This window comes from Prionailurus bengalensis, chromosome C2, assembly GCF_016509475.1.
Source record: "Prionailurus bengalensis isolate Pbe53 chromosome C2, Fcat_Pben_1.1_paternal_pri, whole genome shotgun sequence".
Classification (NCBI taxonomy): Eukaryota; Metazoa; Chordata; class Mammalia; order Carnivora; family Felidae; genus Prionailurus; species Prionailurus bengalensis.
Window position 1 is genome coordinate 70,777,630 of NC_057350.1, and position 27,924 is coordinate 70,805,553.

Sequence of the window (27,924 nt, forward strand, 5' to 3'; positions counted from 1 at the left end):
CACATGCCTCTCAAAAGAAATATTGTTCTTAAAAAAAAAAAAAAGAAGAAATATTTTTCTTGGAAGAAGAGTAACTGAAGGGAATATGGTATTGAGGGTGAAGTTCTAGGTTCTCCTTCCAAATACTTCGCTCGGCATTTTTGAGGAAACTCCTTAACAACAAGTCTCCCCAGTGGTGTTCTGTTTTGTCAACAAAAGGACTCTTGGGCAGTTGGTGGATAATGGACCAAACAATTCCATGGACACAGATTAGGTGAGAGTTAACCCACCAACCCGCACCAACTTCAGGGAAAAGAGAAGCCAAGGTGGGAATGTGGCCAGGAGGAGACTGCCAAGGTGTGTATGAAACAGAAAACAGGGAAGAAATAAACAAAAGGAGGTACGGGAATGAGTAAGAACTGAGGGCAAAGGGAGAGAGGTATAAGGCAAGCGAGAGCAGGGACAACTGTCACTTAAAATACACCAAAAGGGCAAAAACATTTTTTGCTTGTGCCATGTCTCCTATTTCTACTTTCCTAGGCATTTATAGGCAACAGTATTTAGTTCTTGGGCATATTTGACATTTTGGGATATCATAGACACAAATTATTATCATTAGAAATTATATGTACAGGGGTGCCTGGGTGGCTCAGTTGGTTGAGCATCCAACTCTAGACTTTGGCTCAGGTCATGATCCCAGGGTCATGGGATCAAGCCCCTTGCCAGGCTCCACTCTGGGCATAGAGCCTGCTTGAGATTCTCTGTCTCTCCCTCTGCCCCTCTCCCCTGTTCATGTGCTCTCTTGCACTCACTGTCTCTAAAGTAAAAAGAAAAAAAAAATAAGTTATATATATAAATACAGGAAGACAGATTCTAAATTTTAGCACCATCAAAACGAAGGGGGGGAAGGAAGGAAGGAAGGAAGGAAGGAAGGAAGGAAGGAAGGAAGGAAAGAAAGAAAGAAAAGAAAGAAAGAAAGAAAGAAAGAAAGAAAGAAAGAAAGAAAACACTACTAGATTTGTCTACCAGCTACAAGAAAAAGAAAATAATTCTTGGTTGTAAAATAAGAGTCAGAGACAGAGGAAAGAGGAATTAATTCAGAGAAAATGAACAAAGAGAAAAGCCAGTGTCTGGGAGGCGTGGCCCTCTGCAAGGTCACCTCCCAGGGCTTACAGAAAGACCCAAGTCAGTGCAGCAACCAGGGGACCCATGCCAGGATAATTATCCTACATCATTTCATAGGCTCTAAAAACACATCATTTAGAACTGACTTCAAGAGGCAATCATACCAAGTAATTCTATCTGTCCTTGAGCTTATTAGTTTTTCAGAGGCACCAAGATGTCCTTGAACTCTCTAGGTAGGATTGCTGCACACACACATTTGACATCTGGACATACTCATGTATTCAGAAGAGCACAGTGAGGCTGGCCTCTCCTGCCCACAGAGTCCACACCTGGTGGTGGCAGTCACCTCTCAGAGAAGCTGGTCTCCCTGAACACGCCCGATCTCGTCTGATCTCAGAAGCTAAGCAGGGTCGGGCCTGGTTAGTACTTGGATGGGAGAGAAGCTGGTCTCCCATCTCGACCTGACAACCAGCAAGCTGAAGCCTTCTTGAACTTGGAGGATAGGGACCCCAATCCCATGTGCTCCTTCTCCTTCTCCCACCCCAGACAAGTCGCATTATATTAACTAGACCATGCAGATTCAGATGACCGAAAGATTTCAATCCAAGTTCCAGCTCGGTCCCTCAACTAGGGGAGCAACCTGAGCCTGTGTCCTTAGATCAACAATGGAAATAATAACAGCACAGCACTGATTAAGCCTATGAAGCGTTCATTTGAAGAGCAGTGTTTGGTAAGCAGTAATGCCTGCACAAATGAAGTATAATTATTATAATTACTATTTTTTGCCTGAGTGACAGCACTGAGCCTGCTTCCCGGGACTTGTCTTTGCGTGTCCTGTCCTCGCCTCCTCAAGACTGATGCAGTTTGGGTTGTCTGTTCATAGGAGCCTATTTTTAAAAACCATCAGAGTCTGACTCAAGCTGAGGAATGTTGGAGATTTCTTCCAGAATGAATTCTAGACTGCTGTAATGTCTGCCTCTGGCTCCCATCAGGCAGACAGAGCAGGTCCCTGCTCTGAGCCCCTCCCAGCCCTGGATGCCACATCACAGTGGGGGAGGGGCAGGAGGGAAGAGAACTTGGGGGAAGGGAGAACCTCCTTGGTCTTTGTGTGGGCAGACCACAGACCCCAAATGGGCAGAGCCTATAATCATGTCTGCTCTGTCCAATCCCATGACCTCTTGGCAGAGTCTTCTACATTTTCTGTCCGCCTGTGCCCTTCCCCCCAACTTCCCAACTACATCTTCTTCTTCTTTTTTTTTTTTTTAATTTTTTTTTAACGTTTTATTTATTTTTGAGACAGGGAGAGACAGAGCATGAACAGGGGAGGGTCAGAGAGAGGGAGACACAGAATCTGAAACAGGCTCCAGGCTCTGAGCTGTCAGCACAGAGCCCGACGCGGGGCTCGAACTCACGGACGGCGTGATCATGACCTGAGCCGAAGTCAGCCGCTTAACCGACTGAGCCACCCAGGTGCCCCAACTACATCTTCTTTTATCCAGAATCCACTTCTACCTTTTTGTGGATTATGAGTAATGAACAGATGAGGATTTTAGGACCAGAGAGCAGAGAACAGGCTTGGACTTGGGAGGCACCCCTGGGAGGGAAAAGGGCACCAGATTTGGAGAGCGAGAGCTGGCTTAAAATCCAGACCTTGTCACCCAGAACCTGGAAGACTTCAGTCTCCTCTAAATTTGCTCCTCAGTTTCTGGATCAGTAAAATGGGAGGATGTTAATTACTGTGGGGATCAAAGGACACAATGTATCCTAACACCACACAAATGCTTGTACACAAGGAAAACCTCCCCTGGGTTCCCCCAAAAGTCAGTTATTAAAGCAATTTCCGGGGCACCTGGGTGGCTCAGTCGGTTAAGCATCCGACTTCAGCTCAGGTCACGATCTCGTGGTGAGTTTGAGCCCCACATCGGGCTCTGGGCTGATGGCTCAGAGCCTGGAGCCTGCTTTGGATTCTGTGTCTCCCTCTCTCTCTGCCCCTCCCCCATTCTCTGTCTCTCTCTGTCTCAAAAATAAATAAACATTAAAAAAACAAATAAATAAATAAAATAAAGCAATTTCCCCTAATGACAAAAAGGGAGATAGAAAATTCTGCCAGGAACTTAATTGTGAACGGCTCTAGCCTTGGGTATTAAATTTTAACTCCACATTTTTCAGGCATGAAAGCAAAAAGACAAACAAGGTATGATATACACGTTTGTGTGCGTTAAGGTGGCATCTACTCTGAAGTCAGAAATCTCTTTGGCATCATATTCTGAGGGAAACTGATTACTTTAAAAAGCACACATGGGGGGCTGCAAATATTAAAAAGAAGTATTTCTCCCAGTTTTTCCAAAAACTGAAGGGTATAAGAAAGAGGGTAGTATGATTAGGGTTCAGAATGAGGGTTTACTGCTATGTCAACTCCACCTGATTTTTTAAAATTAATTAATTAATTAATTAATTAATTAATTAATTTTAATGTTTATTCATTTTTGAGAGACAGAGAGAGAGAGAGACAGAGACAGACAGAGAGCAAGCAGGGGGTGGGGGGAGGGAGAGAGAGAGAGAGAGAGAGAGAGAGAGAGGGAGACACAATCCAAAGCAGGCTCCAGGCTCTGAGCTGTCGGCACAGAGCCTGACACGGGGCTCGAACCCACGAACTATGAGATCATGACCTGAGCTGAAGTCGGAAGTTTAATCTACTGAGCCCCACTATACCTGATTTTAAATGCCACAAACTCCTGAGGGGGCCTTGGCAATATTGGGATGTCCCATCAGCAGATTTTGGAAGGAAGGACATTCCTGGACCAATTCTCAGCGTGAGTGCTAAGTGTGGGAGTTAAGCAGCCGTGCACTAGCTCCCCTACAAGCAAGGCCTCCGAGGTCAGCCAACTGAAGGAGAGGCCACTGGCCACATGCAGAGAGAAAGTCTGGGACCCATTTTCCATCTTTGGGCACACTTCCAGAACCATGCAAACTTAGATACACTCTGGCAACACATCCCACCACACAGCTCTGCACCACTGGAGACCTGTCACTTCCATGCATCCAGCAGAGCCCTTATCAACTTCACCATGAGCGCTCCATCAGTGCCCGCTTCTGGTGACACCATCCCAGCGCACATGCCCCCCTGCCCCACTCCAGGTCAGACCACTACAGGCTCGTCATCCCCTGTGGCTTTACCCCTCCTCTCTGGGGCCATTCCACAGGACCCCCATTTTACCAGCAGCAGGATCAAACAAATGGAACAAAGCACACCCCCCAAAACAGCCAAGCACCTGGCATCTGCCCTGCAAGCAGGCCCTCTCATGTCCTGGTTTTTCCCATTTCCAAAGCTCCCAGCTCTGGCGGGGCTTTGCTCAAAATGCCTGCCTCTTGCTCAGGTTCCCCCACTGTAGTCAAGTATCAATCATCTGCTTGAAATGTACTTTCACAGTTTGTTTTCTCTCTGCCGCCCCTTCAATAAGAAGTGGAGACAGTGAAGGTAGGGATTCCACCAAGGATCCCTGGTGTGTTTAAGATCGATTTTTGTTCAAACATTCAGACAAAGCAGTATTCCAACCGACAGAGATGCGTGCCATCCCCAAAGGAATGTAAGTAGTTTTTGATTCCCCAGAAATACCCTTCTGTGCCAAAAATTGAAAGAAAGAAGGGACACCTTAAAATCAGGTATATTGCAAACAGGACCTACAGGGAATTAGGGCCCAGGTGCATACCTCAGGACTCTCATCTAGCTCTTCTGTTTACTGTAGCCGAAGGTAATTAGCATCCAAGAATTAAATCCAGACATGGAGCCAAAGAATTGCTTCCCTGGTCAAGGACAAGGCTGGTGTGCTGCAACCCACCCCACTCCTCAGCCCAGAATTCTGACTCTTGACAGATGGAACCCAGGAAGGCACCACATGAAGACACAGTTGGCCTCTACAGTGTCCACCCCTGAGCACCAGGGCTTGGCATCCCTAGTGTCCTTGAAAATAACCTTGTCTTGGGCCATTTGGGCTTACAAGTACCATAGACTGGATGGCTTTTAAACACCAGAAATTTCAGGGCGCCTGGGTGGCTCAGTCGGTTGAGCGTCCGACTTCGCTCAGGTCACGATCTCACGGTCCGTGAGTTCGAGCCCTGCATCAGGCTCTGTGCTGACAGCTCAGAGCCTGGAGCCTGCTTCAGATTCTGTGTCTCCCTCTCTCTCTGGCCCTCCCCCCGTTCATGCTCTGTCTCTCTCTGTCTCAAAAATAAATAAATGTTAAAAAAAAAAAAATTTTTTTTTAAATAAAAATAAACAACAGAAATTTCTCTCTCACAGTCCTGAAGCCTTCAAGTCCAAGATCAACATGCCAGCACGGTTGAGTTCTGGTGAGATCCTCTTCTGGGATGCAGACTGCTGACTTCTTGCTGTGTCCTCACATGGCAGAAGGGACAGGGAGCCCTCTGCGGTCTTTTATAAATTCAAAGCAGTAATACCAATCACAAGGGCTCTGTCCTCATGCCTTAATCACTTCCCAAGGCCCTAACACCTCCTGATACAATCACACTGGGGGTTAGATTTCAATTTATAAATGTTGGGGGCAGGGCGCCTAGGTAGCTCAGTCGGTTAAGAGTCTGACTCTTGGTTTCGGCTCAGGTCATGATCTCATGATTCATGAGTTTAAGCCCCACCATCGGGCTCTGTGCAGACAGCACAGAACCTGGTTGGGATTCTCTCTCTGCCCCTCCCCTGTTTGTGTTCTCTGTCTCTGTCTCTCTCTCTCTCTCAAAATGAATAAACTTAAAAATAAAAATAAATAAATAAACTTCGGAGGGAGGCCACAAACATTCCATCTATAGCCAACCTCTTATCTACCCACCATGAAGTCTTTCTTAGTCTTTTTAATAAAGTATATACTCTGTCATTCTGGGTGGCAGAAGCAATCTGTAAGTCCGGTAACTGGCATCCCCAAAGTAGAACCTGGGAGGAGGGGGAAAAAAGCACAGATACGGACTGGCAGGAAATCCATCTCAAAAGCAACCAATCACCTGTAGTTTAGTTGATAGTGCTGTACCAATGTCAGTTTCCTAGTTTCAGTAATGTACTTTGGTTATGTAACATGTTATCAGGGAACACTAGGAAGGGTATAAAAAACTCTATTACTTTTGCAACTTCTTGTGAACCTAAAATTATTTCAAAATAAAGCACACGAAAAAACAAACTACTGGTCAATGAGCTAAAGGATCGAGGCAAATGATGACTTAAGTAAATCCCTTCTAACTGCCCCAGTGCTTCAACCTACCTATGGCCTTTTATTCACCATTTCAATAACCTTTATTCCAAAGTTTACATCCTTTGTTAAGAATTTTTTAAGGTTGTTATCCTCACATACAGTTCCAGGACTGAAAACAAAATGGAAAACATGATCCTGTGTTTACACAAACTCTTGCTTAAAGTTGGCAGTTCCTCAAAAAGTTAAACACAGAATTACCATATGACCCACAAATTCTTCTCCTAGCAATGTACTCAAGATTACTGAAAACACATGTCCAAACAAAAACTTGTGCATGAATTTTTACAGTAGCATTAGTCATGACTGCCCCAAAGTGAAAACAGCCCCAGTATTCATCAGCTAAAATGTGGTATATCTATACAGACCCAATGGAATATTATCTGGCCATGAAAAGGAAGGAAGGAAGTGATAAATGCTACAACATCGATGAATCTTGAAGATATTTTGCAAAGTGAAAGAAGCCAGACATAATGCCATATACCATACGATTTATATATAATGTCCAGAATAGGGACACCTGGGTGACTTTGTTGGTTGAGTGTCCCACTCTTGATTTCAGCTCAGGTCATGATTCCAGGGTCATGGGATTCAGCCCTGCATCAGACTCAGTGCTGAGCGTGGAGCCTACTTAGGATTCTCTCTCTCTCCCTTTGCCCTCTCTCCCCAACTCATGCTCTTCCTCTCTCTCCAAATAGAAAGAAAGAAAGAAAGAAAGAAAGAAAGAAAGAAAGAAAGAAAGAAAGAAAGAAAGAAAGAAAGAAAACAATGTCCAGAATAAGCAAAAACATAGAAATAGGAAGTAGATTGGAGGCTGCCAGGACCTATGTGGCAGGGAGGGAAAAGATAAGGAGGGTATGTTAATGCATATAGGGTTTCTTTTTGAGGTAAGGCAAGTATTCTGGAATGAGACAGTGGTGATGGTTGCACAATGTTGCAAATATGCTACAAACCACTGAATTATACACTTAAAAAAATTTTTTTTAAATGTTTTTTATTTTTGAAAGAGAGACAGAGCATGAGCCGGGGAGGGGTAGAGAGAGAGGGAGACACAGAATCTGAAGCAGGCTCCAGGCTCTGAGCTGTCAGCACAGAGCCCAATGCAGGCTCGAATCCACAAACCATGAGATCATGACCTGAGCCGAAGTCAGACACTTAACCAATTGAGACACCCAGGCACTCCTGAATTGTATACTTTAAAATGGTGACTTGGGCACCCAGCTGGTTCACTCAGAAAAGCGTGCAACTCTTGATATCAGGGTTGTGAGTTCAAGCCCCCTGTTAGGTGTACAGATTATTTAAAAAACCAAATACGCTTAAAAAATTATTTAAAAACATAAAAATAAGATAATAAAATTGTGACTTCTACAGTATGGGAATCACGTTTTAATGAAAGAAAGGAAGAAAGAAAAGCAAAACAAAAAGTTCTGTATAGAGGGAAATTTTCCTTTCTTTTCCCCAGGCTTCCCCTGGAACAACAACTCACTCATACTATACCAAGGCTTGCCTTCGATTAGTCTGGTATAAGGCTGGCAAAGGGTTACACTTCACTCAGCAAATATCTATGTGAGGGAGGAGACAAAAAAGCATTTCTAAAAATAAATAATGGAAAAAATCACTATATCTCAAGGGCTTCTCCAGAGTCAGGGGGTGATTAACTTAGGTTAACTATGCACTTGGTAAACTGAATGTTGCTGACGACAACATAGCATTCTCTACCTCCATCAAATAAATAAATATCTGGGGCCTGCCTGTCCTTCTCTTTAAAAATATTAAAATGTTCAAGATTTTAAGAGGCTTCATTGGCTTCAGGTGTTTCTACATTTCATAAATATATTTACAAGGTTCTAGACCTTTAGGAATTCGTATTTTCATCAGATCTCCTCCAAGTGTTCATCTCTATAGACAAACATCCTCACAGTTTGAGTATACCTTAACTGGGCGGCCAGTCCCTCCATCACCTTGACCTCCCAGAAATGGGCTCTCCATCACCACATACACAATCAGAGCCCATCCACAGCACCCACAAAATGATTTTGTCTTGAAAAAAGGATCGGGGCACCTGGATGGCTCAGTCAGTTGAGCGTCCAACTCTTGGTTTCGGCTTGGGTCATGATCTCATGGTTCGTGGGTTCGAGCCCCAAGGTGGGCTCTGTGCTGACAGTGCATGGAGCCTGTTTGGTATTCTGTCTGTCTCTGTCCCTCCCTTGCTTGCTCTCTGTGTCTCTCTCAAAATAAATAAAGTTTGGGGCTCCTGGGTGGCTCAGTCGTTTAAGTGTCCGACTTCGGCTCAGATCATAATCTCGCAGTTTGTGACTTTGAGCCTGCATCGAGCTCTGTAATGACAGCTCAGGGCCTGGAGCCTGCTTCAAATTCTGTGTCTCCTTCTCTCTCTGCCCCTCCCCCACTTGTGCTGTCTCTCTCTGTCTCAAAAATAAATAAATGTAAAAACAATTTTTTAAATAAAAAAATAAAGTTTAAAAAAATTAAAAAATAAAAATAAACAAAAAAATAGAAAAAGGATCACGCTTTCCATTTTATTTCCAACACCAGAAACTGTATCACAATGCTTAGCATGAGATGAGACTCTACCCAGACTGCTAACATCAGTAACCTCAACTAACCCCAGCACTAATCCCTGGCAATCCAGCAGGGCCCCATACACCCTTTTTTTGTTCATTTCTGAGACAGTTCAGTAGGCAAAATAATGCATTTCTTAAATATGTGATGACTTGGAATTCTAACAACAAGCATATTAAAATAAGACTGACTTCTTTCTTCTTTAACTGAGCATACATTGTGCTTTGTGCATAAATCAGTGCTGTGCATAAATATACTGCCAAGAAAACTTTGCCCATGGAGGCTACCTTCACTCAAATCACTTCTTTAACTCCTCTTTGAGAGCTGTTGAAAAGCCAGTCGGTAAGTCAAGTCAAACAACAGTTCCTCTGCCTCAGAGTCATACCTTAACTCTGATTTTAAGAAGGAGAATTAAAACTATAACATCTCTGGATTTGTGTGACTTCCAACTCCTTCCTAAACTAAATCTACCCTGAAGAATAAGGATTTGCCACCTTGAAGGAAAATACTTCTTAGAAAACCATGGGCTCTGAGAGCAATTCTAAATGACAAGTTGCAAAAATATAAGTTAAAAACCTCCCTTGTTGGTGACCCTGAAACTATAAACTGGTTTGGAGGTACGAATTTTGTTCTTTGTTAATTACTGAAGACAGTACATGATTATAAATACATTATAAGTATATGAAAAATATGAACACAAGAATAGAGACAGGATCTAGTAAAAATGAAAAATAATATTGCATTAAAGTAGATTTTTCAAGAATTTCCTTTAAGTTACTGTTATACTATAATTAAATAAAAAAGAAGACACATCATTCACATTAACGGCCAGCCACTTTACCCTACACAATGTTCTAATATCTTAATAGTCTACCACAATTCCTACATCCCCTTCTGGGTCACAGCCCCTGACCCTGAGCCTGTCTTCACATAAGGAGATGGGTTATTTTAACCCAGAGCACATCACCAAATAGCTACCCACATAATGGCTCAGCTGACTCTTCTCTACACTGGCACACAGCTCTGCCAGAGCTCCCTTCCTTCTCTCTCTCAGCATGGTATCTCACCAAACAAAAAGCCTAAGTGTCACTTACAGTGGACTCATAAAAATAGCAACCTCAACTAATCCCCACACTAATTCCTGTGATCTGGTAGTGTGTGCCTCTCTAAGTAGCAGGGCCACATACACCCTTATTTTGTTTCGTATTTCCAAGACCATTCAAGAGGCAGAACAAAACAATTCTTAACCATAGGATGTCAGCAACAAGAGCAAGCATAACTAAGTGCTTATGATGGCGGTGCTGGGCTAAAACCAATTCTGAGACACGGAGAGTCACTATTCAAACCCAGACCTGACCGACTCCAGAATTGACACCTTTGGCCACTACTCTTTGAAAATAATGCTAATTTTAGGGGCAGCGGGGTGGCTCAGTTGGTTAAGCCTCCGACTTCGGCTCAGGTCATGATCTCATGGTTTACGGGTTTGAGCCCCGTGTCGGGCTCTGTGCTGACAGCTCGGAGCCTGGAGCCTGCTTCAGATTCTATGTCTCCTTCTCTCTCTGCCCCTCTCCCCCTCACACTCTGTCTCTCTCTCCTTCAAAAATAAACAAACATCAAAAAAAAATTTTTAAGGGGCGCCTGGGTGGCTCAGTCGGTTGAGGGACTGACTTCGGCTCAGGTCATGATCTCACAGTTTGTGGGTTCAAGCCCCGCGTCGGGCTCTATGCTGTGACAGCTCAGAGCCTGGAGCCTGCTTCTGATTCTGTGTCTCCCTCTCTCTCTGCCCCTCCCCCACTCATGCTCTGTCTCTGTCTCAGAAATAAACATTAAAAAAAATTTTGGGGGGGGCACCTGGGTGGCTCAGTCGGTTGGGCATCTGACTTCGGCTCAGGTCATGATCTTGTGGTCGTGAGTTCCAGCCCCGCATCAGGCTCTGTGCTCAGAGCCTGCAGCCTGTTTCAGATTCTGTGTCTCCCTCTCTCTCTGACCCTCCCCCATTCATGCTCTGTCTCTCTCTGTCTCAAAAATAAATAAGCATAAAAAAAATTTTTTTAAGTGTATTTAGGGGCACCTGGGTGGCTCAGTCGGTTAAGCATCCAACAGCAATTCAAGTCATGATCTCATGGTTTGTGGGTTCGAGCCCCGCGTTGGGCTCTGTGCTGACAGCTCAGAGCCTGGAGCCCGCTTCAGATTCTGTATCTCCCTCTCTCTGTCTGCCCCTGCCCCACTTGTGCCGCCCCCCTCAAAAATAAATAAACACAAAAAAATTTTTTTAGGTGTGTCTACACAAAAAGTCTCATTTGTCACAAAGACCTTGAGATGCTAAGGGAAGGGCTAACCTGTCCATGCCCTCTGAGCTAGGGACAGAACCAGAGCTGGAACCCAGGATGGCCAACCACATCCATGATTCTTGCCACTGGCTCCAAGCAACTCTGAGGTCTATATAAACCCTCTGGAAATAGTTATTGCCAATGGTTTTTTAGGCAATGACATAGAAGAAAAGGCTAAAACTCAAAGGAATTTGGAAATAAGCTATCTTCTCTTGATAATGTGGTATTTCCTAATTTAGACACACGCATATCTACTCTTTGACATCATAACAATTCTAATATGTAGAATAATATATAACAAAAGTGATGAAATAGAAAAAAACAGCAGTTTTACAGTCACAAAGACCTGGAGCTGACTCAGAGACCATTTCTTTTTTCTTTTTTTTTTTTTTTTTAATTTTTTTTTAACGTTTTATTTATTTTTGAGACAGAGGGAGACAGAGCATGAACGGGGGAGGGTCAGAGAGAGGGAGACACAGAATCTGAAACAGGCTCCAGGCTCTGAGCTGTCAGCACAGAGCCCGACGCGGGGCTCGAACTCACAGAGTGTGAGATCACGACCTGAGCCGAAGTCGGACGCTTAACCGACTGAGCCACCCAGGCGCTCCTCAGAGACCATTTCTAAGTGGAAGACCTTGAGTGGGTCACCCTTCGTGTGTAAAATGGTATTAGCTACCTTAGAGTCGGCCAGGTATTCAGCACACAGCAGGTATGCAAAATCTGTTAGTTTCTTCACATCACCATCAATTCTAGGGCTTGCAGGGGCTCTAGGGTCGTAAGACAAAACACCTCTACTCTGAAAGTCTGTCCCTTCAGAATGCCATGAACTCAAATGGAATTTGCTGACAAGAAAACATACTTTTTCCTGGAAGCAGCACTTTCCTGAGAAACTTGCATTCACTAGGGAGTAAACCGGCCAGTATCCTCCCATAAAATGCAATAATGCTATTTATAATAGCTGAAAAGTGGAAGCAACTCGAGTGTCCACGGATGAACAGACAAACAATGCAGCATACATGTATGAGGGAGTTTCAACCGGCCTTAAAAAGGAAGCAGATTCTGACACCTGCTACAACATGGATGAACCCTGAAGACATTTTCTGGGTAAAACAAGCCTGACACAGAAGGAAAACTACCGTATGAGTCTACTCATATGGGGCACCTAGAGGAGCACCTACAGTGGTGGCTTCCAGGGGCGAGAGTGAGGGTACAACCGAGAATTCGTGTTTAATGGGCACAGAGTTTCAGGCTGGGGTAATGAGAAGATCTGGAAACGGATGGTGGTGCTACTTAGACAACTTGGTGCATGAATATACTTAATGCCACTGAACTATATACTTTAAAATGGCTAAAATTCTAAATTTTCTGCAATTAAAAAAACAGCAAAGCTACCCATCTGTCCACGGGGGACTTGGACTCTGCTTCTGGGGTCTGGGCCACACATTGCCATTTCCCTCTATCAGCTCTGCTCTCAGCCTGCCCGGGCTGGGTTTCTCATTATTAACACGTCCCATCCGAGGGCACTCACCGGGCCGCAGGCTCAGGGCAACCTGCTGGGGCGTCATCTGAATGACATCCGAACTCGTGGGACTGGAGCCCTTGCTGCTGAGAGGCAGGCTTCGCAGGACCCGGGTGCTGCTGGCTGGGCTCTCAAACTCGCCTCCGCAGCCGTTTTTGACCAGGTTTGCCTCCAAGTCACACCGGGAGGTGACTGAGCGCAGGCTGCCGAAGTCCTAGGTGCAGAGACAGAGGAGGAGAGAGCACACGGTGGTCAGGCTGTCTTTCCAGAGCACCTCAGGTGGCAGACCCATCACCATCTCGTGGACCTGAAACCCTCTGCACTCCATTTTTATCGTCTGAAAGCGGTAAAAGTGATAGCATAGACCCCAATATGCCTCACCGAGGATTACAAGAGTTAATTAAAGTACTGGATATGACTGCACTTTGTAAACTGTAAACGCATAATGAAACTGTTTCATTTCACTGTTCCTTTAATGGTCAAAATTCGCCTGAAAAAATGCATGTGTCTACATGATTACCGGGGGGGGGAGTAACTGGTCAGTTACACAACTGAAAAATTTTGAAAGATGCTATATAAGTGGACAAGTAGTCATTCAGGCAATGAAGAGTTAACTTTTGAGCCGTCCACTCATCTACTGTGCAGGACCTGTACATTCTGCACAGTCATTCTGTTAGACAACATGGCAACGAACACAGTGCCCTTTGACCCAGCGGTCCACTCCTAGGAATTTATCACAAGAAATTAATCAGAAGGGGAAACTCTATAAGAAGATATATACTGCAGCGTTATTTAGAATAGCATGATCTTATAAACCTAAATCCCCAAATGATAAGAAAAACATGGTATATGATCTCCAAACACAGTCATTCAAAACTATGAAGACTAAATCAGAAAATAAAATCACATCTGCATTGGGATTCAAAACTAAAGTTTTTTTTTAATTAAGGATAGTTGAGGCATTAGAGTGACTAAAACTATATTTTATATTATCTTTACTGTTATTTGAATAATAAACAAGAAAGGTACTTTCTTTTCTTTTTTCTTAAAAATTTTTTAATGTTTGTTTATTTTTGAGAGAGAGAGAAAGTGTGAGCGGGCAAGGGATAGAAAGAGAAGGGGACACAGAATCCGAAGCAGGCTCCAGGCTCTGAGCTGTCAACACAGAGACCGACGCAGGGCTCGAGCTCATGAACCGTGAGATCATGACCTGAGCTGAAGACAGACGCTTAACTGACTGAGCCACCTAGGCGCCCCGACACTTTCTTTTCTTAAACTGGATTTAGGAGAAGGCTGTGTATCAGATTGACCCAACCTTATCTGGGCATCAGGAGTTTAGGCCACTCACTTTAAAATGAAATAATATACTCTGTTATAAAATATGGTACTTATAAGTATTCATCATTTTGCAGTAAGGGGATTTTCAACAGCAAAGTAAACCCAAGATTCTCTCTGAACATCCTTTCACTGATGGATGTAGAAAATAGGGGCGCCTGGGTGGCGCAGTCGGTTAAGCATCTGACTTCAGCCAGGTCACGATCTCGCGGTCCGTGAGTTCGAGCCCCACGTCAGGCTCTGGGCTGATGGCACAGAGCCTGGAGCCTGTTTCCGATTCTGTGTCTCCCTCTCTCTCTGCCCCTCCCCCGTTCATGCTCTGTCTCTCTCTGTCCCAAAAATAAATAAAAAATGTTGAAAAAAAATTTTTCAAAAAAAAAAAAAAAGAAAAGAAAAACAAAAAAGAAAATAAGATCACCTCCACCAGCTGGCTGAATGCCAGTACTCGATTAGATAATCCTTGTAATAGCTAGAGGAGTTACAATGCTGATCTCTTCCCCTCCCCTCTGTAACATTTTGTCAGAAAGCCTCAGATGATTCAAGTGTCCTGACTGCTGTGTTAAGAGCCAGACTGCTGGGAGAAGCACAGACACTCGGAGGACTCGCCGTTTGTTCATCATGGTCCAGGATGCCCCAGGACTAGCCAATGCCTATTAGAGCCTTCACAAGGTTCAAGACCAAGAAGTCAAGAACAATTTGCAGTGTTTTTATATAAGTAAAACCAGATGTGTTGTTCTGGGCCTCTGTGATTTTGTTGGTGTTTTTTGTTTCATAATTGATTTTTTTTTTTTTTTTTTTTTGTATATTGAACCCCTGGGATCTTGCCTGTCAACCTCAGGGCTGGTACTGTAAGTATAAGTGGCTCCAGACACTTGTGTAACAGGTGAGAAAAATAATGATTCCAGCTAAAACTAATTATCCTTGAAATTATACAGGATTTCAAAGCTAGGCTTTCCAAACTGGGTTCCACATGGCCAAGTTCGGCTCTGATGTAGACATTCTAATGAAGCAGTACAAAAGCACAGGGATGGGGGAAGGGAGAGGTCTGCAGTCCTGAGCTGTCTGCAGCGGAGGTCTAATTGGCTGTCCAGAGCTGGAAGGGCTCGGGGGCTCGCCTGCTCAGAGCCTACTTGGCGAGAATTTCTGAACTTCTTGCTGACATACTAGGCCTTGCTGCCAGCTCCTCCAATTCTGACGAGCTGGTCATGCTTGGCCCAGTTCTGATTGTCAAGGTACACCGTCTTGAGCTGTCCAGGGCAAAACTCTGCCATCAGGTTGGCAATGAAAGCATCTTTGGTGTCCCCAGAGTGACAGGGAGCCCTGACATCCCTCCCATTGGTCTGGAGCAGCTTGCATTCTAAAACAGACCAGGTTACAGAGCCAACGTGCTTCCCGCAGGAGGTGGTTGCATGATTCCTAATCCATAGCCTTGGCGATTCATTTCAGCTTGGCCATCGAGATCATGCCCTACAGCCCAGACACCAGCATTAGCAGTGAACTTCACCCAAGCTTCCTAGTCATCCTGCTCAAAAGATTTTTGACAGACACTACCAGTCCTTGATGGAGAACTTGTACAGGGCCACCTGCTGGCCAGGGAAGATGCACCTGCTAGGATCATCAGCCGACTTAATTAGAGTCCAGGTCATCCTTCCTAGACCTGACGGCCACACCCGTGCCAAGTACAGCCTTTTCTGTGTGTCTGGCTTTCCCAACGGTACTCTAGCGGCTCTGAGGCCTCTTTAATCTCTAGGATGTTAGGGGCAACGCTCTCTTCATTCCCCTCACTGGTAGCAGCTTATGTCTCCTTAATAATATTCTTCAAGGTTGTGGTAAACCTTCACTACAATGCACGTGGCTTCCCGGAAGTTTGCTGTGCAGCCAAGGGAGGGCCACTGACCTTTGTATTGTCACCTGGTTGCCAGTATGAGAACTACCAATGACCATATTAAAACCACAACTCGTGGGGCGGCTGGCTGGCTCAGCTGGCGGAGCATGTGACTCTTGATCTAGGGATCGTTGAGTTCAAGCCCCACATTGGACATAGAGCTTACTATAAAAACAAAACAAAACAAAACAAAACTCTCAAGGTGACTTCAGTAGTGCCAACCAAGTCAGAAAGGGGACACTACAGAGAGCCCCCTTCTCAGCACACAGCCAGGGACACCCTACAACGGCACCTACACCAAATTTAGACTTAGTCTCAGTGACCTCCACCTCTATCATCAATTTGTCAACCTTCTCCTATTTCACAAAGTTCAGTGTCTCGTTATTTGGGGCAGGCCCAATGGTTTCACTGATGTGTTCAACAGCCTTTGAGACATCTTTACCTATTATTTGAGCCTTGTCATTGTCTCAGGGCTCTAAGGCCTCAAGGACACCACCTGAGGCACCTCTGAGCTTAGCAGGTCTGAAGCACCTTTTAAGAGTAAGGCAGCTCCCTCAGTGGTGGGACTCCCACAGTAGTTGAAGGTTCATCTGGCACAGTCTTCCGAAAATAGCCAAGACTAATTTCCAGCCATAGGTTCTTGCTGGTCAAGCAAAGGACAGAGTGCTGCAGGCCCAACAGGAGTGCTGACCCCACAAGCCCAGGTGAGTCTCCTCTATTCCTGAACTCCTTTCTAGATAGTTTAATTTTGAATGAAAACAGATGCATATTTAAAGACAAGGACCTAGGGGCGCCTGGGTGGCTCAGTCAGTTAAGCATCCAACTCTTGATTTCTGCTCAGGTCATGATCTCACGGTTCATGGGATCGAGCCCCTGCATTGGTATCCACAATGGCAGAGCAGAGCCTGCTTGGGATTCTCTCTCTCCCTCTCTCTCTGCCCCTCCCTTGCTCATGTGTGCTCTCTCAAAATAAATAAATAATCAAATTAGTTAATTAATTCATTTAAAAAACAAAATAAACACAGGGACCTAAAACCACAGAGATCAGGGGCATACACTGTAGTGGTTATAACCTTCCAGATATGCAAGCATTATAAATAAAAGGAAATGTCTCAATATCTCCATTTTAGGCTTCAATTCTGTGAATGCAGATGCCCCAAACTATAAATCCCTGGAGGAAAGAAAGACTCATGATTGAGAAAAATCTTCCTCACATGAATGACATCCCGCTATCTGATGTGTTAAGAGTCTTCAGATCCCAGAGGCCGGATATTTGGAACCTCTCCAGGTGTCAGAATACAGTGAGTTCCAAGGGGAATGGACGTCAGATGCACCACCTGGTGTCAGCCCCTCCTCTCTACGGGTGAGGAATCAGAGGCCCACATGCCAAAGTTCATGCCAAACTTCACCCAAGAAATTCAAATTCATCCGGCCTCAGCTGCCTGGACCGCAGTGCTCTTTGCATCACCTACCTTCCAACTCAAACAAGGCCATGGCTGAATTCTGCAGCAAGAAACTAACTCTGGGTCCCTGGATTCCATTCCTCTGAATTTAGTACTTTCTTGTTGCCCCCAAAGCAGAGATCTTCCTGCCATCTATCAAACTTGGAGGATAAATATTCTCTCTTATGCAGAAAAACAGGTACGGAAGGAGAGTGGGGACTTCATCTCAACTTGGAAAAATGGAAACTAGTTTCAGGAAGGGCTTCTAATTGGGCACAGCTCAACCGTTGCAGGTGCTCCCGATGCTCGATGCTAAAAAGTTTCACTTCATGGAGGAAGCATCTGTCCATGGTCTCCAGAAACGCATCCATCAACCCTCCAAGGACTCATAAAAGGAAACTGCATTACAGGCAAACTTCCAAAAGAAGCAACAGAATGGGAACAGGAACTTGAAACATCTTTTATGGCTTTTAGTCACTATGCCCATGATATAAAAAAGAAAACGGAAGTGTTCCAAATTTAGATCCCTTTTAATTTGCTACCACATTGGCCTTTGCAAGTTGTTTTAACTTGCTCTCTTTCGCTCCCTCCATCACCTACTATGTAGAAGATACAGTGAGCTCCACTGTTTGTAACATTGTAACACCTAACTCCCTGAACGTTTGGCTCACCAAAATCTCTCTCCCTGCAGTGAAGGCCTGTGCCTGAGTGCGATCAGGTTCATTCAGGTTCTAGTGATTGTGTCATAGCAGTCATTACATTATCTGCACCCCATCCTGCCTACTCTGGCTGAAGGTTGAAACTCTAAGAAGATGTGGGTGGTGGTTTGGGGGAAAGGGTGGATTTTTGTTTGTCTCTGAAACAGCAGGGGTGGGTGAGCTGAGAAACTTGCAGGCCCTGGGAGAAGAGGAACCCAGGCAGGAAAGACGCAGACAGTCCCAATTTCTGGGATGAAAAGGGAAGAAACAAACTTGTGAATGGGCAGAGAGCCTGGGAGAGAAGTGGGCACAGGTGGGGAGCTGACCACCATCTGAGGCTGGCCTCTTCCCTGGGATATGGCAGGGCCAGGCCAGCCCCTCAGAGCCTGAGTGGATGTGGGGGCAGTGAGGGGAGAGGGTAAGCGATCCAAACTGAAATCTGTGCATGAGCAACACCCTCCCACATGTACCCTCTGCCCCGGGGATGGAGAAATCCCTCCGGCAGCTTTCAGGCGGCTCATTTAATTCACTGAACAAATATTTATGAAGCATCCACAATAGGCCAAGATTATTCCTTTCATGACCACAAAGAGATGCTCTCAAAGAATCTATATTTTATTGTGAGCTGGAGTGAATGCTCATTTTTTTTTTCTTCATTTCCTCCTAGCTCAAAGGAAAATACAGGCAATGTCTCATTTATGCCCCAGCCACCATAATTTCCCCAGAAGGTCTGCTTGGTCTGTCTTGTTTCCCAGCTTCTAAAAAGTCCCCTTCCTCATTTTCCTGCACCCGGCCCTATTGACCCTTCATTTCTGCCTCTCCATGTCTACCTCCCTGGCAAAGACCCCTCACCCTGGCCCAGGCTTCCCCAGTCTTCTTCCACGTCCATCCCCGTTTCCTCCTATCCAAACACCACAGGCCAGCGGCCTTGCCTCCCTGGTTCTTCTCCTTCTGGCTTCTCAGCAGCCTGCGCTGCCGTGGACACAAGGTGCCTCACTGTCATGCCCAACAGACTCCCCACTTCCCCAGTCCTGTATGCAATCCCCTAGCCTATCTTTGTCTCCACCCGCACAAACTCTGCTCTTTCTATCCTCATAGGGAGCCTGGGTGCTTCAGCCCTGTCCACTTCTCCCAAACCACCGTCCTCCTACAAGCCACACTGGCTTCCCTGCTTCAAGCACATTCTGCTCATGCATAGGGTCTCCCTGGGCACACAGCTAGGTCCGGTCTCCCAGTTCTCACTGCACGTAGGCAAAGTGATGTGACTGGGTCATAGGCAAGAAAGTGTGTGCAGGCTGCCCGGGGCCTCCCAAAGCGCGAGCGCACGCACACACACACACACACACACACGCACGCACGCACGCGCGCCATGCCCTGCAAATTCCTCTTCACAGCTAACTGGGTTGTGAAACTTATAATCTTAGATCAGGGGAAATTTTCCACTAAAGAAAAAAAATGACAGACAAAATGGATAATAAGCTGCTGGGGTTTGTTGTGTGTTTCATCCTGTGCAGTACAAAGAGCCCCATAAGTGTTCGTGCTGGTTGAGAAGCAGGGGCCATGGGGGTATCACAAAGTATTAGGGGCAGGGGCTGAGGTGTGCAATGGGAACAGGTGAGGACAGGCAGCCTCCTACACTCCTAGTCTAAGAGTACAAAAAAGCCTGGCAATTCTGGTCTCGAAGCCAGAGGGTGAGTCTGAAGCCACCAGTAAACTACATCAGGAAACAAAGACAAGAGGGATGTCTGGTTGGCATCAGTTGGTTGAGCATCCCACTCTTGATTTCAGTTCAGGTCATGCTCTCACAGTTCGTGAGTTCGAGCCCTGTGTCAGGCTCTGTGCTGATAGCACCTGCTTGGGATTCTCTTTCTCCCTCTCTTTCTCAAAATAAATAAATAAACTTTAAAAATTAAGAAAGCAAGCAAGCAAGCAAGCAAAGACAAGAGAGCAAAAGAGCCAGGTTGACAAGGCCATTCAGGGGGCACCTGGCTGTCTCAGTCAGTAAAGCATGTGACTCTTGATCTTGGGGTTGTGAGTTCGAGCCCCATGTTGGGCATAGCGATTACTTAAAAATAAAATCTTAAAAAAGGAGAGAGAGAGAGAGAGAGAGAGAATGAGGCAACGCAGCAGAACTCTGTAGAGAACCAGAGTGAGGTGCTGAGCAGGAGCTGAACAAGGGCAGACTCAAACTCGATACCTGTGGGAGAATACAGTGAGGGAGGGCAGACTGGGTAGAAGATGTGGAATTAGGTTACAAGGAATGTTAAATGCAGAGTGAGGATCCCCACCCCACCTCAAGTAAAATAAGAAAGCACGGTGAGTTCAAGAGCAGGGGAGTCTTGATGGAATATGTTCTGAGATTAATCTGTGCTGGTGTGCAACGACAAGGCAGGTGGGTGGATCAGAATCCACACAAACACACTGATTAGGGACCTGGCCCTCCCTGGCTGTCCATTAGGCACCAGCCCTCAATGTACATACACATCATACACTCTTGGCCACGCATTACCTCTCTGATGACGTCCCAGGATATATGGTTAAGAAGGCACTCGGCCACACTTACTCTGTCCTGCTAAAGGGCAGAGACTGATCAAAAACTATTCCTGAACTCTCCAAACTCAGCTCCCTGAAATACACTCAGGCCCCAGGGGCAGTTCGCCCCAAGAAAATGAGGAGTTCTTCAACCAAGACTGAGGCTCCGCCGAAGCACAGGGAACCAGATGGGCGAGAGAGGGAACCCAAGTGTGGCCTGGGACAGTGACATGTTCCTTGAGATAATGTCATTCACTATCAATATTAGGACATCAGACTCGCGGAGGTACTAGCACAAGAAAAGGAAGAAAACCAAAGTAGACCACTGATCCTGATTTGAAGATCCCACTGCCTACATTTACTAGAAAATGTCACGACAACAGAAGCAGTTTGCTGGATAATACTCATTCTGTTAATCAGCAGTCCCATTCACAAACCCTCTCGCGGCCTGATCTCATTCTACACTCCCAGTTATGCTGGAGGGTGGGAGCTGTCACCTTCGTTTTACATATCAAGAAACTGGGAGGAAATATGGCAAAACTGAGATTTAAACTTTGGTTTTCTAACGACATGTTGTTTAAGCCCACCTCTTTTATCCAATAGGAATTTCTGCCAGATTCTTGGCTGAATCTGGAGAGGCCAAGATGAGTAAGACATAGTTTAGATTTTCAAGAAGATGATTTAGTCAGTAACCGGCCTGAAAACAAGTTAATAACAATAAAAGGTTATAAGTGCTACCAATGAAGTACAGAATATGGGGAGACAAAGAGGTGGTCATGGCCTGCACGTGCAGATAATCAATAGCAGTCCAGTGAAAGCCTTCAGCCAGTATTTATTGAGCAACTACTGTGTGCCAGGTTAACACTCTGGGTACTGGGGATCCAGCAGTGCAGAAAACAGATAAAACCCCTGCCCCAACATTCGGGAAGAGAGAGATAACATTTCCTTGCCAAATGGCGTGGATGGACTGAGGGATGGATAGGTGGACAGATGTGTCTGGGAAAACCATGAAAGTCTTCATAGAGGAGATGAGTCTTGAACTGATTCTTGAAAACGGGGGAAGACAAATGTTGGTCAGGAAAAGGGCAGAAGCACAGGAGCACGCACAGGAAAAACCATGAGGGTATTCATCAGGCAGGGCTCTCTAGGGATCTTTGGGTAGTTCCCTCTGACCAAAGTGCTGGGGGCAGGCAAGTGATGATGGTGGGGAGACAGGTGGGGGCCAAGGAACTTGGATTTGTCATGCAAGTCATAGGGTACCAGTGAAAGGTTTTAAAGAAATTTCATAATAAACACACCACAATTAAGCACAAACACAATGAAGGTTCATACATTGAGAAGATTTCTTGGGATAAATTTATTGGGATTGGAATCACTTATTTAGTAATCTTACTCTCTACTAAAAAAAAACTCGAGAGGTCACACTTGAGAGGCCGAGTGGCCTCGAGGAAAGAGCTTGGACTCAGAAATCCAAGAAGGCAGACTGAAACTCAGCTTTGGCACAATGCGTAGTCTTGAAAAAGTCACTTCACCTCTCTGAGCCTTCAATTTTCATCAATAAAATGGTTGTTATTCCCACCTACCTGACAGAGCTGTTGTGAGGGCCGGAGATGCCATGTAAAAGGTGTGCAGTATCTAGCGGGGCTCCCCACATGGCCATCTGTAGCCATCGAAGAGGAAACCAATCCCTAGGCTCTGAGGCTGCATCGTGGTGAAGAAGCATGGCCTCCCAGGAGCCCTCTCTTGTCCTCCTGACAGGCCCCACGCACTGAATTGCAGACACTTAGCCAGTGCGAGATAGCAAGTCTTAGCTTCTTCAAAAAATAACCTTAACAGGGTGCTTGTGCAAAGAGGGTTCGTGCCCTGTGCTTCTGACAATAGTTTTGACAAGTGATCCAGAAATGTCCTTCAAGAGAGGAATTTTAGAAATTGATCATTTGCTGATGAGCGCACCAAGCTCTGGTATTTGCATCGCTTTGTGAAAGCAGTATGCCTAACATCTTTCTGAACTTATAACCCTTCTTACAGGGTGGGAAGAAACAGCAACCATTATTTTTAACTATTCCATAAAGGCTGACTCATAATACTCATCCTCAGACGAGCCCCATGAAGATGACTGGCCTCCACCAACATGCCACCCACCCCTGCAGGTTCTGAACTGTCACAAAACAACTCACTTCACATGCTCACATCTCTTACCAAAGAGCAGAAAACCATACGAGGGTCATAACTGGCTTCCCCACAAGGGGAAGGAAGGCCCTGTTTTCCTAAAATAGGGTGAAAACACTCAACACGATCTGAAGACCCATGTTATAAATGCCCTAGAAAAAAAAAAAGAGGAAGACGCAGTCTGCAGAATTTTCTGCACAGTCAACTTGGCGAGCTGTGGGGTAGCCTGCCCCTTCTTCCCCTTCCCCACCCCCACCCCGGCCACATACCTCTTTGAAGCACCAGGCACATTTCGGGTGGATTAACAGACATTCTTCACAGGAGGTGGCACTTCCACTAGTGCATATGTTAAGACCTTCAAAGAAAGATAAAGATGCACCAATTAGTTCCAGGCCATAAACCTGATTGACGAGGCTTTTGTATGGGGTGGGGGGAGGGGTCACTTCCTTTTTTAACAGGGAGCCTGGGTAAGGCTGAAGGGTACAGGCCCCAGTGCTAATCGCAAGTTAAGGCTCATTGGCCGCACCCTAAACGCTGTGACAGTTTTTGAAGCGCTCACCGAGCGTGCCCACTAGCGTGAGCAACTCCCATTACTTCTGCTGGATCCCCGTGGATTTCCAGCCCCATCACACAGGAGGGCCTCCCTCACCGAAGGCCTCACTACACTCAGTCCACCCAAAATGACAGAAATTGTACGATAAAAGGAAAGAAAAAAGAAGAGGGGCGCCTGGCTGGCTCGGTGGGAAGCGCTTCTAACTCTTGATCTCAGGGCTGTAAGTTGGAGCCTCATGTTGACCGGAGAGAGGACTTAAAAATAAAATCCTTATTAAAAAGAAAAAAGAGGGGGCGGGGCGCCTGGGTGGCGCAGTTGGTTAAGCGTCCAACTTCAGCCAGGTCACGATCTCGCGGTCGGTGAGTTCGAGCCCTGCGTCGGGCTCTGGGCTGATGGCTCAGAGCCTGGAGCCTGTTTCCGATTCTGTGTCTCCCTCTCTCTCTGCCCCTCCCCCGTTCATGCTCTGTCTCTCTCTGTCCCAAAAATAAATAAACGTTGAAAAAAATTAAAAAAAAAAAAAAAAGAAAAGAAAAAAGAGGGGCACCTGGGTGGCTCAGTCAGTTAAGCATCTGACTCTTGGCTTCAGCTCAGGTCATGATTTCATGATTCACGAGTTCGAGCCTTACATCCGGCTCTGCGCTGGCAGTGGGGAGCCTGCTTAGGATTCTCTCTCTCCCTCTCTTTCTCTGCCCTTCCCCCACTCACTCTTACTCTCTCTCTGAAATTAATTAATTAATGGGTTAAGATAAAATCCATTAATTCAGTATACCTACTAGTAGGTCAAATAAGAAAAACCATATCATCACCTCACTGGGTAATAAAAAGGCATTTGACCAAATTCAAAACCCATCCTGATTTAAAAAAAAAAAAAAAAAATCAGAAACTAAGATTAGAAGATTTCTTTATCATCGTAAAGCTTACTTATTTCAAACCAAGACCAGTCCCTTCTCTCCCATTAATCTGGGGAGGGGTTTCCTGAGGGGGGTGCTAAACTGCAGTGGTGAAGTTAAATTCACTGCCCCCTCAACTCCCTACCCCACACCTGCACCCACCCTTCTTCAACCTTGCGAACCTTGAAACTTATCATTCTTTTCTTTTCCTTCTTCTCAGAAACATCAAGGACACAGTTCTTTTGACCGAGAGGAGAGGATGTTGGTATTTCTCTGAATGAACATGGCTCTCTGTTCAGCCCTCATAGCACTAAGGACCCACTAGTCTCTTCTGGTCATTGCCCTGAATTTCAAGAAGAGAGAATGTCCACTGAACTGATGGAAAAAAGAGAAACCCAGGGCCACCAGCCCTAGAAAGAAGGGTCCAAACTGTAAGGGGAAAAACAGCCGGAAAAGATTAAAAGGGAGAGTGGAGGGGGAAAAATATAGGGAACTCCATGAAATACCATAAAAACAACTATTGTAAGACCTCTTGAAACCCTAGCATTTCCCCAATTTGCTAGTTTTAACTCTCTGCTTCTCCTTTGCCACTAGCAGTAAAACAACAGAAATCGACACAGGGAGCTGCACTTAGTCACCACGAGGGACACTAAAGGGAACAAATACCATCTGGGATTAGAATGGCCACCGGGGTGGAAGGGAGGAGACCCTAGCAGGACCAGAGATGCTGGGAAGAAAGGAGGAAGGGCTTTGGAGGCCCCGAGAGAGTAAAGTCAGATGCTTTCCCCCAGCTCGATGCAGCACTCTGGGCTCCTGGGCACCACCAGCCGCCTTGCTGAGCCCCTGCCACACCCACAGAGCTGGGGGACTCCAATCTCACTGCCAGGCCTGCAACAGGACCTCCTGGGTGCAAGTCCTGGACTCAGAACACATTTCGCTGGAGAAACAAGCTGGGATAGCATGCATAACCTCATTTCAGCAGAAGAGCCCTTCCCAGGTCCAAACACTAACCAAGAAGGTCTTTGAATCCAGCCCACTGGGAATTCGGACCTGCCTGCCTCCTGCTTGCACTGACAAGTTCCTTTCTCATTTTAAAGCGAATCCACTCACTTGATGATGTTTAAATAGGCTTAAAAAAAATATGTAGGCAGGAAGAGTTTCAAAATGCCAGTTCCACTTTGTGGTCAAATCTCCTTACGTGTCAGAAACTCAAATGGGGGTGGAGGGATCAAATCCAGAATGAAAGTGACTTTCCCCCTGCTCTCCTTATCAAGTACAAATTCAGGCCCTTGAGGCACCTGGGGTGGCTCAGCGGGTTAAGAGGTGACTCTTGATTTCGGCTCAGGTCATGATCTCATGGTTCATGGGTTCATGGTTCATATGGCTCTGTCAGAGCACGAGGCCTGCTTGGGATCCTCTGTGTCCCTATCTCTGCCCCTCCCCCTCTCTCAAAAAGAAATAAATGTTAAAAAATTAACAAAAAAATTCAGGTCCTTGTGGCACACCATCTCCTTTGACACCCAAAATCATTTCCATAAAATCATGGGAGTTGCAGACCCTCAGAGCTAGAACTGTTTTATTTATTTTTTTTTTTTTAATTTTTTTTTTCAACGTTTATTTATTTTTGGGACAGAGAGACAGAGCATGAACGGGGGAAGGGCAGAGAGAGAGGGAGACACAGAATCGGAAACAGGCTCCAGGCTCTGAGCCATCAGCCCAGAGCCCGACGCGGGGCTCGAACTCACGGACCGCGAGATCGTGACCTGGCTGAAGTTGGACGCTTAACTGACTGCGCCACCCAGGCGCCCCTAGAGCTAGAACTGTTTTAAAATGAGCTGGCCAAGTCAGCTCATTTTAGAGATGAAAACATGAGAAAACAGGAGTCAGTGACTTGAAACAAGGAGCCCCGTCTGCCAGAAAGAGGTCAGAAGGGGTGCTGGTTAGCAAGTGCCCAAATCGGGGATCTGCCTGGCAATCCCTGACCCAGCCCAGGCTCAGGGCAGTGTGACCAGTGAGCTCTGGGATCTCCTTGAGGAGATCTATAACAGGCTCTCAATCAGAAAGGAATTTGAGGTCAGCTGTCTTATTCGTGTCTCTGCTTAGATGCACAGAAATTCACAAAGACTACTTTCTAAATACCAGGGCCTCATTCATCACTGAGCTTTAGGAACTTGGGTGGAGGGTCTTGAGCTCAAGGCAATAAGGCTCCTCAGTGCGGACCCAGACAGACTGGGCTCTGGTCTTCTGTTTTGTCAGCCTACAAGAGCTTGGAGGTAATACTGAAGAGGCTCAAAGGATGGGACAGACATCTGCTATGAAAACATACTGAACAACTGTAAAATACGTGTTGTCCTGATTTCCTAATTGATTCTATTATTACATATTGACAAGCAACAGTAAAGTAGTTGTGCTGCACTCGAAATGATTCCTCTAAAATTAGGCTCCTGGGACAAATTCAAATTCAAGAAAGCCTGCACGAAGCATGTACTAAATGCCAAGCTCTGCACTAGGGGATGCTAGAAATACAGAGATGAATGCGCCTTGCTCCCCGGGAGCTCAGTGTACCGGGTAACAGGGACCAGACAGGCACTCCAGGAACCAAAAGCATAGGTTGTGTGCTGACACCCACCACAGCACCAGAGCTCTTCCCTTGGCATTTCTCCTCTCTCCACCTATTAATATTTCAGAGTTTGGATTTGGCTGGATGAGTCACTCGGCACCAACAGCATTTTGAAAGGACGGAAGCAATGAATAAAAAGCTAAACAGCTAGAGTTCCCAAATGTCAGAGTGTCGTGTCTAGGTCATGGAAATAGGAACTAGTGGCCCAGACGATGGCCACATCTTTTCTTGGTTTGCACTGTGACTATTTCCAGTCCAACTGCAACTGCCTGCAGCCCTTAACACCCCCGAAGCTGGGGTTTAGTGCAAACCATAATCTAAAAATATGCTCTCCTTCCGAAACTCATTGACTCACCCCTCTCTTTCATCAATCATATCCAGGCAGCTACCACGTCCGGTTGATCATTCCTTCAATATGCATGAAATGTTGCTTTTAATCCAGCCCTTCCTGCCTGCCCTCTCTGGCCCCACAATGCCCAAGCCAGGCCCTCTGCACTGAGTCTAGATTCCTGCAGTGGCTTCCTGCCAGCCTCCCTCCATGCAGTCTCTCCCCATCTCTGTCCACCCCACATGTCCAAGGTCAGACAACACCTGCTATAGCACACATCCAGCAGGTGGAATTTCCTGATCCAAAACATTCAGTGGGTTAACAGAAATGAGTACCGAGCTAGAATAACCCTATACTGGCAGGGAGAGAGGGGACATGACACTACTCAGCTGGGAGAGTGGGAAAAGCATGGTGAGTATGTAGGGTGTGTTCTCACCCTAGAAAGCACATTAACAGTAACAGATCGTAACATTCAGAATGGTTCATGTGTGTGTCATCTTCATGATTCAAGCGAGAAGCGGGGTTTCTCATGATCCTAAATTACATTTTAGTTACTGTTGTCAAGACAACAGAAAATAAAGACATTTCATTATTGTTGTTTTCTTTGTTAAAAATTGGCAACAATGGAGTGCCTCTCCTCATATCCTGAACCACGCCCCCCATACTTCTCACACAATAAATGAAATG

At 45.7% G+C, this 27,924-nt stretch overlaps 1 protein-coding gene across 3 annotated transcripts in view; it reads right to left on the bottom strand.

The window, feature by feature from the left end:
• ITGB5 (integrin subunit beta 5) overlaps positions 1 to 27,924 on the bottom strand; it is a 124,424-nt gene that overhangs the window by 89,413 nt on the left and 7,087 nt on the right. For all 3 annotated transcript variants that reach the window (XM_043594391.1, XM_043594389.1, XM_043594390.1), the window contains exons 2-3: positions 23,116 to 23,201; positions 12,795 to 12,999 (exon numbers count right to left, since the gene is read on the bottom strand). In XM_043594391.1, coding sequence (XP_043450326.1) covers positions 12,795 to 12,999; positions 23,116 to 23,201 — 291 coding nt within the window. The remainder of the gene's footprint in view (positions 1 to 12,794; positions 13,000 to 23,115; positions 23,202 to 27,924) is intronic.